At 48.1% G+C, this 18,934-nt stretch overlaps 1 protein-coding gene across 2 annotated transcripts in view; it reads right to left on the bottom strand.

The window, feature by feature from the left end:
* Positions 1-18,934, bottom strand: part of LARS2 (leucyl-tRNA synthetase 2, mitochondrial) — a 146,700-nt gene that overhangs the window by 33,278 nt on the left and 94,488 nt on the right. For both annotated transcript variants that reach the window (XM_045991679.1, XM_045991680.1), the window contains exons 10-14: positions 18,659-18,763; positions 15,929-16,044; positions 13,124-13,407; positions 9,611-9,709; positions 6,314-6,451 (exon numbers count right to left, since the gene is read on the bottom strand). In XM_045991679.1, the coding sequence (XP_045847635.1) occupies positions 6,314-6,451; positions 9,611-9,709; positions 13,124-13,407; positions 15,929-16,044; positions 18,659-18,763 (742 nt within the window). The remainder of the gene's footprint in view (positions 1-6,313; positions 6,452-9,610; positions 9,710-13,123; positions 13,408-15,928; positions 16,045-18,658; positions 18,764-18,934) is intronic.

The following is an 18,934-nucleotide window of genomic DNA, read 5'->3' as shown; positions in this document are numbered from 1 at the left end:
CTGCCTGGAAACATCACAGATGGGGAGCATTGTGCTGGGCCTCCCCCTGGAGGGGCCTTGCTGGTTTCCCTGTGCTCCTGGCTCTGGCTTAGCTCTCCCACTAATAAATACCACCCTGAGAGGCAGGTGTTTCTGCTTTCACCTGGCGGTAGAAGGATGGGAAGTGATGCCTTCTTCAGTGCTTCCTTGATAGTCTGCACTGCCCTGAGTCAGAAATTACAACCATCGATACCCGCCAGTCACTGAAAGCCTCCTCTGTCCCACCAAAGACAGAAGAAAAGAAGAGAGGGAGGCGGGCGCCTGGGTGGCTCAGTGGATTAAGCCGCTGCCTTCGGCTCAGGTCATGATCTCAGGGTCCTGCCCCGAATCGGGCTCTCTGCTCCGCAGGGAGCCTGCTTCCTCCTCTCTCTCTCTGCCTACTTGTAATCTCTCTCTCTGTCAAATAAATAAATAAAATCTTTAAAAAAAAAAAAAGAAGAGAGGGAGGGAAGGCAGGAGAAAGGGAGGGAAGGCAGGAGAAAGGGTAGGGTGAGCAGGGTCGGCAACTATTAGGATAAACAAGGAACTTCAGAACATAGAATGAAAGGCCATTTTAAACGCCCTTGTGAAACATCACTGCATACAAGTAACGTAGCCAAAAGAAGCTCGGATTCATCAGAGCCCTAACTGGTCACTGCTGATGACATTGTACCTACTCAGGAGCTCCTAGACAGCCCGCTGCCCATGGTCCTGACCTGGTCAGGCGCCTCCCATGTAGATCTGGCAAGAAGAGAACAGAAAGCCCTAGATTTCTGAAAATAATCTCCAATGTGGACTTTTCAAGGCTCAGTTTGCGAACTTCCTCTTCTTCCTCGCCCTGTGCCTGGGGGGCGGGGGGCCATCAGGCTCACATCATTATCCAGTTTCTAAGTATTAAGCCATGGCTCATTCGTAAAATACCTCCATTTCTATTAGCAGCCAGCCAGCACCGAGGGAGGAGCCCTGACGAATATGCTGAGAACCAAGTAAAGCCTCTCTTCTCTTTCTCGCCCTCTCCCCTGCCAAGCTCTGATGTGAAATAGGAAGGGAGCCAGAGCAGCTCTCCAAGGTCAGCAGGTCGCCACTGCTCTTTGTGCATAGCAAACCAGAGAATGCAGTGTCTCCCCAGAGCTGTCTGAAGAGCAGCAAGCTTCCTGATCGCGGTTTAGTGGAGACAATGCCATCCCTCACCGTAGAGCAGGGCCCTGCTGCTCCCAGCCTGGGGGCTGACGGCTGCCTTCCCCTCCCCCAGAAACAAACTGGGAGGCTTCACGTATTTCCCTGCTTCCAAACACAAGACCGTCAAGGACTGGCTTTTTTTCCCCTATTATAAAGTTACATAATCATTGTAAAAAAATCTGGGAAAAAATCAGGAGTGCATAGGAAATAAAAATAATAAAATCATCGATTAGGTCCTCATCCAGAGAAAACTGGTGTGAACACGTTGGCATAATTTCTTCTAGCCTTTTCTCTTGCTTTGTGTTAGGAGTATGTATGGGCCTGTGTACTTAAAGGTAGAGGCAATCCAATCACATTTATGATTTTGTATCTTGCTTTTTTTTTCAGTTCTAAGCACTTCAGATCCATTTCCTCTTGTTATTAAACATTCCGTATAATCAAACTTTACAGAGTTGTACAAGAGTCCTTCATACAGATGGGCTAGATTTTGTTTGCTCTTTCTCAGACTTCCGGGGCATTCATATTGTACCCAAACTTTCAGCTACTTGAAATAATGACGTGAACAGTTTGGTGCTTAAGCCTGCATTCTGGTTACTTCCTTAGGCTTGGATTTCTAGAAGTGCAATTAGCATGTCCAAAAGTGTGAATATTTTTAAGGCTCTCACTCTGCATTGTCAAAACTGCTTTTCCTAATGGTTGTTCCAAACTGCCTTCCTGCAATGTACGAGATGCTGTTTGTCCCGGCCTCTTCGTTGGATGGAAAATGGCACCTCATTGCTGTTTAGTATTTCTTTGACGATCAGTGAGGGCAATATTGGAGCGCATGATTCTTGGTCATTCCTACATCTTCTTTTGCAAATTTCCTGCCAACATCAATTCTGGCTCGATCATTAACCTGGTATTTCCAGCAACAGCACCGGGCTGCCTGGTGTGGGGTAGGGGGTGGGGTGGGGGCACACCCACCCCCAAGACCAGCTTCTGGCAGTGGGTCAAGAGACCTAAGAAAAGTTCAAAGTTCAGACCCAAGTGTGCTAGTGTGAAAGAGGGCCAGGACTCATTTGGAAAACAGGGAAGAGTATAAGAGCCACTCCCTTCTGCTTTCATTTCTCAATCTCTTGGCCGTGGTCTTAAGTAGTAGTTCTAGGGGTGCCTGAGTGGCTTAGTGGGTTAAGCCTCTGCCTTCAGCTCAGGTCATGGTCTCAGGGTCCTGGGATCAAGCCCCATGGGCTCTCTGCTCAGCAGGGAGCCCGCTTCCCCCTCTCTCTCTCTGCCTCTCTGCCTACTGTGATCTCTCTGTCTGTCAAATAAATAAATAAAATCTTTAAACCCACTGTACAGGAGTCCTAAAAGTAGCCAGAGCTCGTCTTCTATTTTAAAATGGCTGGCCAATGTATCATTTATTGTTTCGTTCATTGCTCCTACAAATAACTGTGTACAAAGCTGGAGAAATGTGCCCCAGAGCCAGAAATCACTTAGGGTCTTTGTTTCTAGACCTAGAAGAAAACATTTCTTATGTTGTCTTTTCTCTCTATCCCAAGGGGAACACTTCCTTTGAAAAACATGAACTCCCCTCACCTTTTTTTTTAAGTAGGCTTTACGTCTAACGTGGGGCTTGAACTCACGACCCTGAGATCAAGAGTCACACGCTCCACCGACTGAGCCAGCCAGGCGCCCCGAAAGTCATAAACTTTTACATGTTTATATCAAGGAGTTAAACTCAATTTATTTAAACAAATATTCACTGAGAACGTACAAGGTCCACGATCCTGTCACAGCAACAGGACACAATTCCCATCGTCAGGCGTAATTTTTTTCTGGTGCAGTAAAGAAGTTTCCCCAGAGAAGAAATGCAAGGACAGTGGTAAATTCTTTAACCCAAGGCACAAACATTTCCACTGAAGATGGATGCTGTTAATGTGTTCATTGTTCTTCTGATGTAGATCAGTTTATTTTTACACATGAAGGGCTCTCGGACTAATGAGAAGAAAATTATTTTAAGCATTTAATTTGTAAACTAAATGCATTCTCTGTATAGTAGATCTTTAACGCATGCGTCCATGCACAGAGAGAGGGAGCAGGTCTGAGTGTGGGATGCAGGAAGGGGGTGTCTGGATGGCTCAGTCGGTTAAGCATCTACCTTTTGCTCAGGTCATGTTTGCATAGTCCCAGGATTGAGCCCAGCCTCCGGCTCCCTGCTGAGCAAGGAGTCTGCTTCTCCTTCTCCCTCTGCTCTCATGCTCTCGCTCTATCACTCTTCCTCACTCTCTTGCTCTCTCTCTCAAATAAATAAATAAAATATTTTTAAAAAAATACTTTAAAAATATTTTTATTTAAAAATATTAAAAATCAAAAAAATTTTTTAAATAAATATTTAATTAATTTATTTATTTGAGAGAGAGAGCAAGAGAGTGAGAGAGAAGCAGACTCCTGGCTAAGCAGGGAGCCTGACGTGAGACTCAATCCAGGGACTCCAGGATCATGATCTGAGCCAAAGGCAGACGCCTAACCGAATGAGCCACCCAGGTGCCCCTAAATAAATAAAATCTTTAAAAAAAGATATTTTTGTGGAATGTGACAGCTGAATCTGAAGTTCACATGGAAAGACGAAGGTACAGTCATAGCCAAGATACACCTAAAGAAAACGAACAAAGAGGAAGGGCTACCCTTACCCGACAGTAAGGCTTGTAAAACTAAAATACGAAAGCCAGTAAAGAATTATCAGAGCAAAGAGCAAACAGGCCAACAGGCAGAATGCAGATCCTATAGACAGGCCCTTGCGTATATACGAAAACCTGCCTGTGACGGAGAGAGCACTAAAGCTCAACGAGGAAATGCACGGACTGGCCCACTGGCGGGACCGAGACATTGAAAGCAACAGCCAGGCAGGAAAAGATTACTGGAATTTACTGCATTGAGAGTTTCTGCTCATCAAAAGACACCATAAAAATAAGAGAAACTAAGAACTAGGAAGCATAGCTGCAATACGTAGGGCTGGGAAAGGATTAGCAACCAGAACATTTCCTACAGTGGGGCGCAGGGTGGCTCAGGGGTTAAAGCCTCTGCCTTCGGCTCAGGTCATGGTCTCAGGGTCCTGGGATCAAGCCCCGCGTCGGGCTCTCTGCTCAGCAAGGAGCCTGCTTCCTCCCTCTCTCTCCGCCTGTCTCTCTGCCTACTTGTGATCTCTGTCTGTCAAATCAATAAATAAAATCTTAAAAAAAAAAAAAAATTCCTACAGTCAACATATGACAACCCAGAAAAGAAGAGTGAAGGATACCAATAGGGATTTAATGGAAGAGAAAACACAGAGGTCCCTAAACATTTTAAATACATCCTAAGCATCATGAAGTGAGCAGTGTCTTTCAATTCAAACATAGTCCCCAAACCGATGCATTCCATAAGCAACACTGACGCGCTGCAGACGTGCAGGGAGGGGAACCCTCATCTCTGTTGGTAAGAGCGTAGGGTTTTTGTTTTTGTTTTTGCTTGGTTTCTTTTTTTAAAGCAGGATCCATGCCCAAAATGAAGCCCAAAGTGGGGCTTGAACTCACGACCCTGAGATCAAGACCTGAGCCAGCCGGCTGCCCTGACAAGTCATCTGAAAACAAGCTGGGTGTTCCTTAGGGAAGCTGAACATGTACACATCTTAACATGTCTTACGGTTCGGCGGTCGCGCTCTTAGGCACCCGCCCTGGACACGGGCTGACACGTGTTGGGAAACACGGACAAGAACGCTCATACGGTTTGGGTCATCGCCGCACAAAACGCTCCGACGAGCATTAACGGTGCTGTGGACACAGAAACCAAGTTCCGCACTAGACATTCCACTCCCCGTGAGAATGCCTTACAGCAGTGAACCAGGAACAAAGCCTAACTCTACGCACCGATATGGCTGAACCCCCCAAAATGCCGGGCAAGGAAGGCAAGAGAGAGTACGCAAAATACAATTCCACTTACATGAAGATCAAACACAAGAAAACCGAACAATACGTACTGTTTAAAAATACAGAGAGGTGATAAATTTATACAGAAAATTAATAGTTCGGGACTTCAGCATAGGGGTTGGCTGGGGAAGGGGTAGGGGATAGGGAGATGGTGTGACTGGATAGGGGACCTGGGTATTTTAAGGAACCTATAATACTCTATTTCTTAAACCGAGAAGGGGGTACAGAGATGTTCACTTTATTCTTTAAGTTGTGTAAGACATTAAATATATATATATATTTATATTACATTTATATTATATATATTATTAATATTATTAATATATATTTATATATATAAATATATATAATATATTATATATATTATATAAATATAATACATTATATTTATATTATATTTATATTTATATATTTATAATACATATATATATATGGTGTATTTCATGGGATAAAAGCGCACACAGAAACCTTTCTGACCGTCATGGGGAACAGGTTACAGGCCAATAGGTAGAACATTTATCAATGGGTTACCGTGTGATTCCCCAGCTTTAATCTATTACCTATTTTATTTTTTGTAATTTTTAAAATCTTTAAAATTTTATTTATTTACTTGACAGAGAGAGAGAGACAGTGAGAGAGGGAACACAAGCAGAGGGAGTGGGGGAGGGAGAAGCAGGCTTCCCGCTGAGCAGGGAGCCCAGCGCAGGGCTCGATCCCAGGACCCCGGGATCACGACCGGAGCCCAAGGCAGACACTTAACGATGGAGCCACCCAGGCGCCTCCATTACCTACTTTTAGCAGAGTGAGCTATCAAGGCAGGACTGCTGAGCTCAGACAAAGAGCCCGCCTAGCACAGCCAGACGATAAACATGACCTCAAGTGAGAAGCTGTAAGAAGCCCTACCTTACAAACTGCCTCTCTCTGCCCCGGAAGTCAAAATCCCAATTAATTAACTCGGCTAAACAGACGAGAGCTGAAGGGAAGATTCCACGCAAGCCTATGATTATCAGACACTGGAACTATGATTAAGTAGCAGAAACAGTGACCGCTCAGGGACACTTGAAAAAGTGAAGTCTTCCCCTACACGCGCTGGCCTTGCTGTGGGAGAGCAGACACCTGCTCGAAGCGTCGCTCACGGGACTGAATTCTTCGGCCGAGCGGTATTAAGTGCTCACCTGTGTTTGACCATTTTTTGATCGTGGCAGAAATGGCTAAAGAACCTTGCGTAGAACAAATGCATGACGGCGTGTTCCTTCCCTCCGATGTACAAATCCACAGGCAGCCAGTAATCCGCCAGCGCTGCGTTAAAAGGGCTGCGAGAGAGAGAAATGGTTGTCGTTGACAAATGCGCTTTGCCGAAAGAGCGAAAGTTAGACCTAGTACTGCTCGCGCATGCCCCGAGACAAATGGTGTCTGAGAAAAACAGTGATTTGTCTTTTTAAAATACAGTAAGAGAAAAGCTGATATAATAAAGTGGGAAAAAGTCAGCTGGGCATGAAATCACAGGGAATTTGTAAAAACTGTTTCAGGAGCCGTTACTGACAATTCAACAAATGTGATTTTCTTTCTTTCTTTTTTTTTTTTTAAAGATTTTATTTATTTATTTGACAGACAGATCTCAAGTAGGCAGAGAGGCAGACAGAGAGGAGGAAGCAGGCTCCCTGCTGAGCAGAGAGCCCATTGCAGGGCTCGATCCCAGAACCCTGGGATCATGACCTGAGCCCAAGACAGAGGCTTTAACCCACTGAGCCACCCAGGCGCCCCATCAACAAATGTGATTTTCGAGTAAAATGAGGACAAAAGGAAAACCCCAGGGCAGCATAAAAAAGGTATTTCTGTGAGAAAGATTATTTCTCTAAGATGCACATTTGAATCTCTGCATTTCTGTTTTAGTTTTGCCCGCCCTAGGGCAGACTGGGATTCGGGTAGTTCTTACCCACAGGGGGCAAAACAGCCTTTGCAAACGAGATTAACAGGCAGCACTAAATATTCATTTTAAAACAAATTCCACCTTATTTTTCAAAGCAGTCTTAAAATACAGATAGTCAGCAAGGGCCTGAATACGGTCTCCGGCATGCAAGGAGCATATTGAGGGTAACAGACACAAACTCACCCAACATCTCCCTCTCACCAGTAGACACGGTCAGTGACAGAAATCCTACAAGGAAGGCTTCCTCAGACTCCCTGGTGCTCATGGGTGCCGGGGAGTAAAGGAAACACCACTGCCCTCTACTCTCTGGCTGGGTGTCCTGAGAGGGGAGTCTGTGGGTGTACAGAAGTGTGTGTGTGTGTGTGTGTGTGTGTACACGCACGTGCTGTGGGGAGGGGAGGAGAACTGGCGAGAATGTGCTTCCTAGAGAGCATCCCATGAAGTAAATCTCTGCTTTGGAGGATCGGTACTCTGTGGTCTCAAATATTTGTAAATTCTCTTCCCTACACCTCAAGGCATTTAAAAAAAAAAAAAGATTTTATTTATTTATTTAAGAGAGAGAGATATCACAAGTAGGCAGAGAGGCAGGCAGAGAGAGAGGGGGAAGCAGGCTCTCCGCCGAGCAGAGACCCACTCGGGGCTCCATCCCAGGACCCCGAGATCATGACCTGAGCTGAAGGCAGAGGCTTTAACCCACTGAGCCACCCAGGTGCCCCATCAAGGCATTTTTTTTGTCCAGTTCCCTGTGGCTCAAGCTTGGGCAGCAGGTGGGCATGGCCAACCACCCCACATTTGCATCTTAATGTGCCTTGCTAGTCTCCAGTCCGCAGGCCAGAATTCTGGTAACATTAAGACAATTTTTTCCCCCTTTGTACATAATAGTTCTTCAGAAAAATTCAAGGACTAATCCAAGGGACAGAAAAGAAAGGGAGGTCAAGTGGGGGTGCTCATCCTGAAAACAAGTGTGGGGTACATTTCAACGTTGAAAGTAGCTATGGCTTGGATCCACGGTTTACCCGGGAACCCAGCTAAAGGAGCACGTGAGGTGGTGCCGAAACTCGCAGCTGCGTTTTATGAAGCCAAAGATGGGCTCCATGGCATTCCCAGATTCAAGGCTGTCTCTCTCTGGGTTCAGAGTCCATCACTGGTTAAAGCCTCCAACATCTGCGAGGATTTTCCTCTGAAGCGTTCTGACAGGTACGACCTGATTGCCTTGGCGTTCTGAGCAGCTGTTCCCAAACAGAAGGCACCAAGAGCCCCTTCTAGAAGGAACAGTCAGAGAAGGGGCCCCTCTTCAGAGCCACAGCAGACCCCGTGCATCCTGCCTTTGCCAGCTCCGTGTACTCAGGGTCCCCTCACTCCTGGATGACTCCAATGACAGAAATCACAGCGCTGTAGGGCGGGGCTCTGGCGGGGGGTGGAAGGGGCAGGAGCGTCCATCTCACGGGAAATGTATTCGTTTACAACCACTGAAGAAAAAGGGGGTGCATTTTCACACGTGGACTTCGGGGTTTGGGGGGAATGGTTTTCCTACGGATGAGTGCCAACGAGCAAGGTCTAGCAAGGTCTTTGAAGCACGTGGCCGCCTTTTGGGTTTTCCTGAGCTCTGTGACTGCTTTCTTTTGCACATTCTCTTTACCCCCTCTCCCTACAGCCCTCTTTCCCTCATTTGCTATTTACCTTTGTCTGAGAAACCTGCCCGAGGCTGAAAACTCAGATTGTGCTGAGAGCTTTGCTGTTTCTACACTGCCTTCAAGAGCGTCTCCCCCACTCCTCCCCCGACCCTGGCCACTCGGAATTCTGTAACTGTTTCTTCTGGCAGTTATACTCTTTATTGATTTATCAATTTTAGAAATTACTGTGTGTATGTGACAAGAGGCAATGCTTCCTCGCTCCCTCGTGTGCCCTACCTCCTTCCCTCCCATCATTTGTGTTTATTGAGTAAACAGCATTACATCTTTATAAGCCCATAAATGAAGTTCACCGTAGGGCCACAAAGGGTATTAAGGCAATGGCATTTTCTTCTTCTCCTTTTTTTTTTTTTTTTTAATTTCTTTTGCACTTGGGATTTGCTTGGCCATGAAGCATCTAATTTAATAATCTGATGCACTCCCTTTGGAGGGCCTGTTTCAAGGGGCATGCCTGACCAGCGGCTCCCAGCTACTGTGCCTTTGGAAGTCCTCGGTGTCCCTGCCAGCCCCTGCTCTCCCAGGGGGAGGGGACCAGTGCAGAGGCACTAAGCCAGACTTGGGACTGTATACCAGACAAGCTTTGCTTGGGGCTTCCCATCACCCGGCTAAGACTTTCCCAGAGCTGCACTGCGGTCCAGGACTCTTCCAACCCAACCCTCCTTCCTTCCCCTACTTGCTTCTCAGGTGTGGGGACAGCATGGCGGTCTCAGGGCTCCCCCCACTAACTCCCACTCCCTCCCCTCCCCACCCTTGTGGACGCTGCCCCAGTAAATCTCTCGCACATATAATTCCGTCTTGTTGTCTGCTCCTTGCACAACGGACAGACACTCAAAGGACGGAGCAAGCTTTACCTCTGCGTATTCTGCGGGTCGGTGTATCTGAAGTAGTACCAGGCAGAATCAACAAACGTGTCCATCGTGTCTGTCTCTCTCTTGGCGGCTCCCTTGCACCTAAGAAATAAAGGAAGTTCATCAACTGGTTTCTTTTTAAATTTTAACACAGTGTTCCACAGGCTTTTGAGAAAGTGATGACAATTTAGTATCCATTTAGCATGTCACAAGAACCATGCCTCATCATGGGTCGGTAATTCAGAGGACGCTCTCCTTTTGTATTGTTGAGTATTGTTGAATTTTAAGGAAATTTGTAAATAAAAATTTAAATCTTCAGCCGTGAAAAAAAGTCTTATTCTCCAGCTGTCTGGATTTTACCTGGTAGAAAATCAAACAACCTAAGTGGATAAGCCAGGCGTGTCTCTTTTGCCCATTAACTTCTATTTCAGGCATGTCAAGATCAGCCAGTGCCTAGTTTGTGACACCCATGAAGCCAATCAATTTATGAAGAGAAGGTGAAAACCAAACGGAGACGTTGTGCTGAAGAATGAACTTGGGTTTTCTCTCTCTCTGCGAGGGCTGGGGGTGCAGACATCAAGACCCACTGGGCAGACCCTGGGAAGAGAGATCACCTTGGGCGCCGTGGCGTGCTGGAGCCAACTCGAACCGGCCCGTTAAGAATCAATGGTTCGCACCTCTTCCCAACTCCATGACAAGTGATGTCAAGTTCGCAGCCTGAAACTAGCCCTTGGTGGAAGTAGGTATACTACAGAAATTGTCGAACACCACAACTCAGGAGCTCCCCTCCAACGCACCCACCGCCGGAGGACAGGATACAGAAGGGTGAAAGGAGCCCTACTGTTCCAGAAAGCAAGCGGAGCGAGATCCCTGGTGTGTGAAGGACTGAAAAGAACAAGTGACCCTCATCCTCAGGAAGGGGATGCCTGGGGAGGACAAAGGTTGTTCCACAAGGGACCCACTGATGACTCGGTTCTGAAGCATGCGCCCAGGGTGACGGGCCCATGGGACGGCACGAACCAGGTACAAAAAACCCCACAACTTCTAGGAACCCAAGAGAGGGTGCCCTTAGTCGAGCCTTGCCCAGGAGGGGCCCAGCCCCCCTGAAGACTCCCCAAGGCCCGGAGCAGCAGTGGACACATCGAACCAGCTACTAGCAGCTACTCACAGGTGACAGAGGCCCCTTGTGGCAGTGGGAACAAGCTGGAGAACACGGTTCTGACTCCAGGCTTTCCCTCTTGAGGCCTGGATGAGGGACCAAGCACCCTTCTAAATGCTGCCCTTTTGGCAGTCCCAGTCCTTGGGGGTTCTTGGAGATTCCAAGGAGGAACACGAGGAGCCCCAAGAGGAACCGATAAACCTGCTAATTCTGCAGCAAGGGCAAGGGCCTGTTTTTAATTTAAAAATAAAAGAAGGCCTGCATTTATATCTTGCATCTGTAAGGCAGTTCATGCTGTCTTTAGGAATCGTCACGAAGGAAGGAGCCACCTCACCAACCTCCTGCTTATTAAATAGAAACGGCTGAACAGAGACACAGGAGCCCCAGATCTGGAAGGGGCCCCTGAGACTCACAGGGGCCTCCCTCTGGGCACAGCGGTGGTCCCCGGAGGTGGGGGGGGGGGCAGATGTTGATAGGAGAGAGCCTGAGGGACTCCTGTTTCCTACCACCCAGGGCTGTATAAGACACCAATCCCCACAGCACATCTCTAAATTAAAGCCGTATCTTTTATGTGGAGAGCGATCAGCCAGAGAACAGACACTACCCGGGGGGGGGGGGGGAGTAATTACAAGAAAAAAGTTACTTCTTCTCCCTCATCATCGGGGCCGGTGGACAAGTCAGGACAATACAGGGTCCAGCTGATCAAAGGAGTAACGTCTGTCTGCCTACGACTTCCCACGCTGCTTTTCTTTGTAATGGTCACATGGGACTTGAGGGCCACTGACAGACATCTTTCTGCTGCCACTAAAAGCTGGTTACATGGCACAGGCTGCTTGGTAAGTGGGAGGGATAGAGGATGGTGACAGTGACGACAGTACGATCGTCCTTAGCTCCAAGGGTATGGACAGGGACAGTGGGTGCAGGCACTGAGCCAAATGCTTCCCCAGCATTCTCTCCTTTACCTCTTTATCTCTTCTTTATCTGTTCTCTCCTTAACCTCCCAGGATCCCTGGGGTTTACGGGGTAGAGGCCACTCAGGTCCCCATTTTGCAGATAAGTAAAATGCAGAGAGGTTAAGAAATCTGCCCAAGGTCTTGGAGCTCAGGAGGAAGGACTCCACATCTGCTGGGCTCTGCAGCCCTACCTGGCCACGCTGGTTCCGTGATTGTCAGTCCCGGATGCTCGTTAGAATCACCCAGGGAGCCTTAACCAACACCACGACCTGGGCTCCCCCCTCCAGGAATCCGCAGCCAGGGTGGAAGCTTTAGCCCCACCAGAGGGGCCCTGGGCTGCTGCAGCTGGTATGCTGCAGCTGGTATGCTGAAGGCCACCAAGGTCTCTGGCAGGGAAGCCCCTTTGTCGCATCTCATTAATAAAGGCGTACGATTTTCTCCTGGAGCCCATGATCCTACCCGGAAAAGCTCCCTCTGTTCCCACCCACAAGTCCCATTGCAAATCTTAGAACCACCTGGGTGAGGACCTGGGAGGACGGTGGCAACACCTGCATTTACTGGGTGTTTGTTAGCCATCCCTGTGCAGGATTGCGGGTCTTAATTCTAGTCTTCTGAGCAGCGCTTCCAGGGGGTTATTTCAGTTTCCGATAAGAAAACTGAAGCTCAGAGAAGTCACATGACTTTCCCAAGGTTCCCACGGGTTGTTAAAGGGGAGGGCCATGACGTGAATCCATCGTCTGACTCCCCAGTCTGGGCCTTTCAACTGCACTGGGGTTACCCGATTACCAGCCTCGTAACTCAGCTCTGAACCAGCAGAGGACCCAATTATTTTAACATCGTCATCGTGATCTAGAAGGCAGAGAAAAATTGGCTTCTCTGTAGAAGGAAGGAGGAAGACGCTGGACCTGGGATTGGTTACGTGTTTACTCAGCGGGGATGGTATCCCCCAAATCACCGGAGATACACCAGTGAGCTACCAGTAAAACACAATCCTACTTCCAGAACAAGAAGATATTCCCGTGTCCTAAAGAATGAAACCCCTGTGCACACCCCGCCCCCCACTCTCGGAGCTACCACTCTGCTGTGTGTGGAAAAAATCTCCGCTGTTCTCAGCGACAAGGTGGAAAAACGAAGGCAGAGAGGAGAAAACATTTTTCTCTCATTTCCAGGAAGCTCTCTGGAATATGAAATGGAAGAAAGTGGTCTTTATAAGCCATGATGGAAACGTGTAGCTTTCCATCGGTAGGCAGGGTTTCTGGTAAAGATGCGAGTGGACAGAAAGACCCAGGGCGTTCTTTCCAGTCTGGTGGGAGTGCTGGAAAAAGGGAGCAGAGAGCCTGAAACTCCAGCAGGGTGCCGGGGGCCACGGGCCCCACCATGGCCGGGGGTGCCACTGTTCCTTACCTAGGGCAGGCGCAGTTCACCCAGTCTGAAGCCGTGGCCAGTGGGGAGCCTCCCTTGCCGGTGAAAGACGTAATGTGGGGCAAGGTCACGGGCAAATCCTGCAGAGGCACGGGCACGGGGCCGCAGGCTGGGCAGTGGACCATGGGGATGGGTGTGCCCCAGTACCGCTGTCTCGAGATAAGCCAGTCCTTCAGCTTGTTGCTTGTCACGTGGCCACCTACCCTCTTCATCCGGGCTTGCTGAGTCAAGGCTAGAAACGCATCCTGCCGGCTCATGCCTGTGAACTGCGAGGGAAAGGAGAGAGGTCCTATACTCCCTTCCATAAGGACAAGCTGTCACCTGCCACCACGTGACCCCCAAACTGCTGCTTTCATGTGTAAACTGGGCAGAGCCTGGTTGTGACTTCATGACCCCAGGGACCTTCACCTCTGTGGCCCCTTCGTCCCTATCCCTAAGATAGGTTTTTTTTTAAGTAAATATTTTTATTTATTTATTTGAGAGACAGAGCACAAGCAGGGGGAGCAACGGGCAGAGGCAGAGAGAGAAGCAGACTCCCCACTGAGCAGGGAGCCCACTGTGGAACTCAATCCCAGAAACCAGGGATCGTGACCTGAGCCGAAGGCTTAACCGAATGAGCCACCCAGGCACTCCATTATTAGGAAGTATTAAGGTTATGTTTTATGACTGTATCGAAGGAAGATGAACAGGATTTTGACCCTAAAAATTCACTTTTCCCCTCTGATTTTAAAAGAAATTAACATCTTTTGGGGGACCCCCTAAAAGTACCGTGACCCCAAGGCACCATGTCCATTGGGTCTCAGGGGCAAACTGGCCCTGGATTTGTGGCTCTGCCTGTCACCTGAGCCCCGAGATAGTACAGGGATCACCAACTCTCAGCCCTGAGCTGCCAACAAAAAAGTGCACGATATGTATTTCTGATGATGAGTCCCCTGTTGAGGGAAAGAATAATCCAGGAAGGAAAATTCAATATCCTAAAGCAGAAGTAATTCAGGCCAGTAGGGGAACGAATTGGGGCCACAGCTGGGTGGACCCGAACCACTCCTTTTGTATTTACATGCTCCCATCTTACAGAGAGCAAAGCAGAACACTGAAGTAGAAAAGAGAAATTGTCCCTTCACCTGACGCGTTTCAGAGAGCCAAGCTAATGCTGAGAATTGAGCCGGCATGAAGTGCCAGTGGGGACGGTGGGGACCCTGGAATTGGTTCACTGCGGATGGACGTTCCTACTACGTGCCAGGCTTCGGCTGGGCGTTGGGGACACAGAGATAAAGATGCCCCATTGCCCCCTGCCCACAAGGAGCTTACGATCACGGAGCATAAAGAGAGCTATCGAGGGCTCCCTTACAGGTCTTTTCCAATATAGTTTAAAAGAAGGTTTAGGGCGCCTGGATGGCTCAGTTGTTAAGTGTCTGCCTTCAGCTCAGGTCATGATCCCAGGGTCCTGGGAGTCCCTGCGTCAGGTTCCCTGCTCCGTGGGAAGCCTGCTTCTCCCTTCCCCTCTGCACCTGTTTGTGTTCCCTCTCTTGCTGTTTCTCTCTAAAAAAAAAAAAGAAAGAAAAAAAGAAGGTTTAAGGTTCAACAACTTTGAGCATCTTACTGCCATTTATGTCATGAAGGCACAAACGTGAGGTCAGTAAACGTTGTCACTCAGGTAAGGAAAAAAACCTGGCCAGACTCGTAATCTTTTTATATATCTTTACCTATCTCTATCTCTCTATCTCTAAAATACCTTCCAGCTAGGTAACCCCAAACCTGAAAATCCTAGATCAGGCCTGATTGAATCAGGATCACCCAGGCTGGGGCCAGTGATGCCAGTGGTCCTGGTCCAGGGATCAGACTTCGAGGAACAAGGTTCTATGCCAGTGAATCTCAAAATGTGGGGGCGCCTGGGTGGCTCAGTGGGTTGGGCCGCTGCCTTCGGCTCAGGTCGTGATCTCGGGGTCCTGGGATCGAGTCCCGCATCGGGCTCTCTGCTCAGCAGCAGGCCTGCTTCCATCTCTCTCTGCCTGCCTCTCTGTCTGCTTGTGATCTCTCTCTGTCAAATAAGTAAATAAAGGAAATCTTTAAAAAAAAAAAAATGTGGATCCTTGATCAGTAGCAGCACCTGAAAACCTGTTAGAAATGCATGTTCCTGGGTTCTACATGGGGCTGCTGAATCAGGTTCTCCAAGGTGGGGCAAGGCACCAGTTGATTCTGGGCTGTGCTTAGGTTGGAGAAGCACCATCTCTGCTGTTCCCCACTCGCCCCTCACCCCACCCCTTCTATCGCACTTCCTGGTCTGGATCAAGAGCAAGGCTGAGAGGTCAGGTCCTGCCAGATCTACCCCTTGGCAAGAGGAAACCGGGCCCAAATAAACATGATTCAGCCCCCATGTTCATTTTCTATCCATGAGTTCAAATTTAGGCAGAAACAAGTCAGTCATCTGGGGAGAACAGAAATCTCCAGGAAGAACATCGAATTCCAGTCACCCTCCCAAGGAATCTGTTTTCCTGGAAGAGGGAATTTTTTTTCCCTAAGCAGAAGATGCCCAAAATATAGTGACTATGATAACCGTACTATTCTAGGATTGGGCATGACTTAGAGTTGATAAGTTTCTAGATCTGGAAAAAGAATATTGTTTTGTTTTCATAGATTATGAAATGACGCTGCAAGATTATGAGCGGGGGGGAGGGGGGGATTAGTGAAGTGGCAGGTTGTAATCTGCACCTGAGGAAAAGGTCTCACCAAACCCAGGTCAAGGTCATGATTTGAGAAGCTGTTAGGCCCGTACCACAGGGAACCAACCTCAGCAGAGCTGCTCAACCTCTCTGTGCCATCCGGCAAAGTTTCAATGACTTCGGTGTAGGGGAGGCCCAGGGTCTGGGCCAAGGTGGCATCCTCTGGGCTGGTGCTCGGAATTCCTATTCAGAGGGGAAGAAACACAGAACACCTCCTTTGCAAATACCCAAGTCACAAAATAATGGACAGCACTGACACTCGGCTTTCGCTTCCTAAGGAAGACTGTCTTTCAGCTACAGAAGTTCTAAAAATGCAGCTCATTCCTTGGGAAAATGGAGGACAGTCTTGGAGACACCCCCCACCCTCCTACAACCCGTTTACTATGTCGGCTTGACTGCCTTTCAGTCTTTCTCCTGTGCTTTGTTTCTCTTTTAAAAAAACAGTTGCGGTTCTAAAATAGATGATTGGAGGCCGGCGGCTTTTTGTCACTGAAATCGTGAATTGCAAGCATCTGGAGAAGTGTCTTGTCTGAATTCCCTCCGGGATCAAGGACAGTGGCGCTCTCCTGAGAAGCAGGGCTGGCGGCTCCAGCATTTCCTGGCACCCTAGAAAAATCCAGTCCCAAAGCGGAAAGCTGGCAACTATGCTTCCTCACACTGTGCTTTGTTCCCAAAGGCAATGGTACATGCATTCCGAATAGAAATTTATTCTTCAATGCACACGTGCCCTTGAGATGGGAGTTGAACATAAGCAAATCGATCATCCAGAGGGCCCAGGCCGGCTGCTTTGGCTTCAGCTCTGTGTCAAAACCAGTTTGTCAGCGGTCGGGGTTGTAGGGCAGACTCTCAGTCTTGGCCGGACTTCGTTGTGAGGCTGTGCTGAGCACCGTAGGATGCTGGGCAGCGCCCCTGGTCTCTGCCAGCAGCACCCTCCGAAAGTGACAGGAAAATGACTGAAAATTTGCCAAATGCCCCTGAGGTGGGGGGGCCAAAATTGCCCCTGGTGGAGGACCACTGTGGCAGGGTCAGCTGTCAAAACTGCTGATGTCTCTGCAGACGCAACACGTCACGTGGCCACTGAGCAGGAAGACTAAGGACAACGCGCAAAGTGCCGAAGTCAGATTTCCATAAACAACCTCTTGTGTTTGTGTTTGTGTTGTGTCCAGAACACCGCCCAACGAGGGTGATTTCATGTTTGGGAGACGTGTTCTAGAGCTCCTTGGCACGACGCAAAGCTCTGTGGTATGGCAGAAAGTTCTATAGTGTTCCAGCTGAGATTATGGACCCCCCCCCCCCCAAAAAGCATCTAATAAGGCAAATAAATGTTCAGAGTGGACTTGAAGGACGTGGAAGGGTAAAGACAAACAGCAGACAGTATTATTGGAAAGTGTTCATGGTCAAGAAGGGAAGAGAGTCACTCACCGCATTCCCAAAGTGTATGGTTTGGAGTAACCAGGAGAAATGTTCGAAAGGAGACACCGTGGCTAAAAAGTTTATTTGGCCACATAAAGAATGCTGTGGACCACAGTGTGGGTTCTGCGGTCCTGAGCAGGATGGGAGCTATCTGTGACGTGTAGGTGGGATGGCGAAAACACTGCTTTCTCTCTTTTTTATTTCTATTGCTTGCTCTTGGAAGTCAAGAAGCAGTAACTTAGAAAATGTTAATAATGTAACTGTGGGACATCAAGACCACAGGGAAAATAATTTCCACGCACATCCAAAAAAAAAAAAAAAAATCAGATTCTTTCCTTTCAGAATGTTCAATATTGCATCAGTAATTTGACTCAAAATACTGTGCCTCCCCATCCCCCACCCTCAAACACAAAAAGCTGCTTCAACAACGGCTTCCTTTATTGCTTATCTTGGCTGGTTGTATTAATGAATCTTACTGACTGTAAAATACAAAAGAATAACAGAAGGAATTATTTCCCTTAAGAAACACCCTTTCTAGGTTTAAATGATCTGAAGCAAATGACCCAAATGGCTTAATATCTATTTTCTGTTTGGATGTTTCTTCAAATCACTTTGTCAAAAACTGATCTGGGAATTAGACGGGAAAACATGATTTCAGTAAGAAATGCTGCTTCTTTTGGGTGCCAGGAAATCGAGAGTGCGGAAGGAACTTTCTCTGCAGGCTTTTGGCACTTTGAGACTGGCTGGGATCTTCAGCGGGAATGTTGGGGAAGAAGGGCACTCGGGTCCACCAGAAGGGCAGATCTTGGACTGGTGTCATTTGTTCTCAGTCCTCGGTTCACCCCCGGCTTCTGCTAGGTGACAACACCTCAGAACTCCCTGGGGTGAGCAAGGCTGCGGAGGACATCCAATGCAGAGTTCTAAATGCACCTTCCACTTGACTGCTATATCCTTCCCGAGAGGGCTCAAGTTCACCTCCTCAAGCCTTCACCAAAACTGGACAGTCCGGCCCATCACTTGCGATCAGAATCCCCATCTCTGCAATGCTGTTGATTATATGAGCTCCGAAATCAGATTCCGTCTGAGTTATACTGTTCCCCATGTCATACGTCTGAGTCTCACTAACGAGCGTTACTGACCAGATCTGTGGGCCATGTTTTATTATCCTCAAGAGCAACTAGCAAGGTGTGGCATACTGGGTATGTTTTCAAAATGTAGCTCTTAAATAGGGAATGGCCAAATGAAGGGGCCTATCATTTTCCCAGAGAGGCAGAACAGACCATGGACTCAGCAGTGAGCTCTTCCAGTTGACGGCAACAGGCTGGTATTTTGATCTGAAGCCTGCGGCGTATAGTATCCTGATTATATTTTAATAGCTACTTACCTATTTTGGAATCCAGAGAGCCCTCCAAGTCAGCTTTGGCCAAAATAACGACAGGGACCTCCTGCTGGGTGAGCATGTTCACAGCCTTCACGGGCGTGAGGCAATCTGAAAATGAGAGCGAGTGACAGCTGGGGTACTAACACCTCTGAGTCTCAGAGGAGGCAAGTGAGAAAAATAAGCAGGAGGACTTCTGTGTTTTGTGCTAATTGTTAAAGAATCTGTTCTTTGAAGGTATTAATGGACAAATCACACCAGTGGAAAATCAAAAGAGTAAGC

This window comes from Meles meles, chromosome 20 (genome assembly GCF_922984935.1).
Source record: "Meles meles chromosome 20, mMelMel3.1 paternal haplotype, whole genome shotgun sequence".
Lineage (NCBI taxonomy): Eukaryota > Metazoa > Chordata > Mammalia > Carnivora > Mustelidae > Meles > Meles meles.
This window is presented reverse-complemented; position numbering and strand designations above follow the sequence as displayed.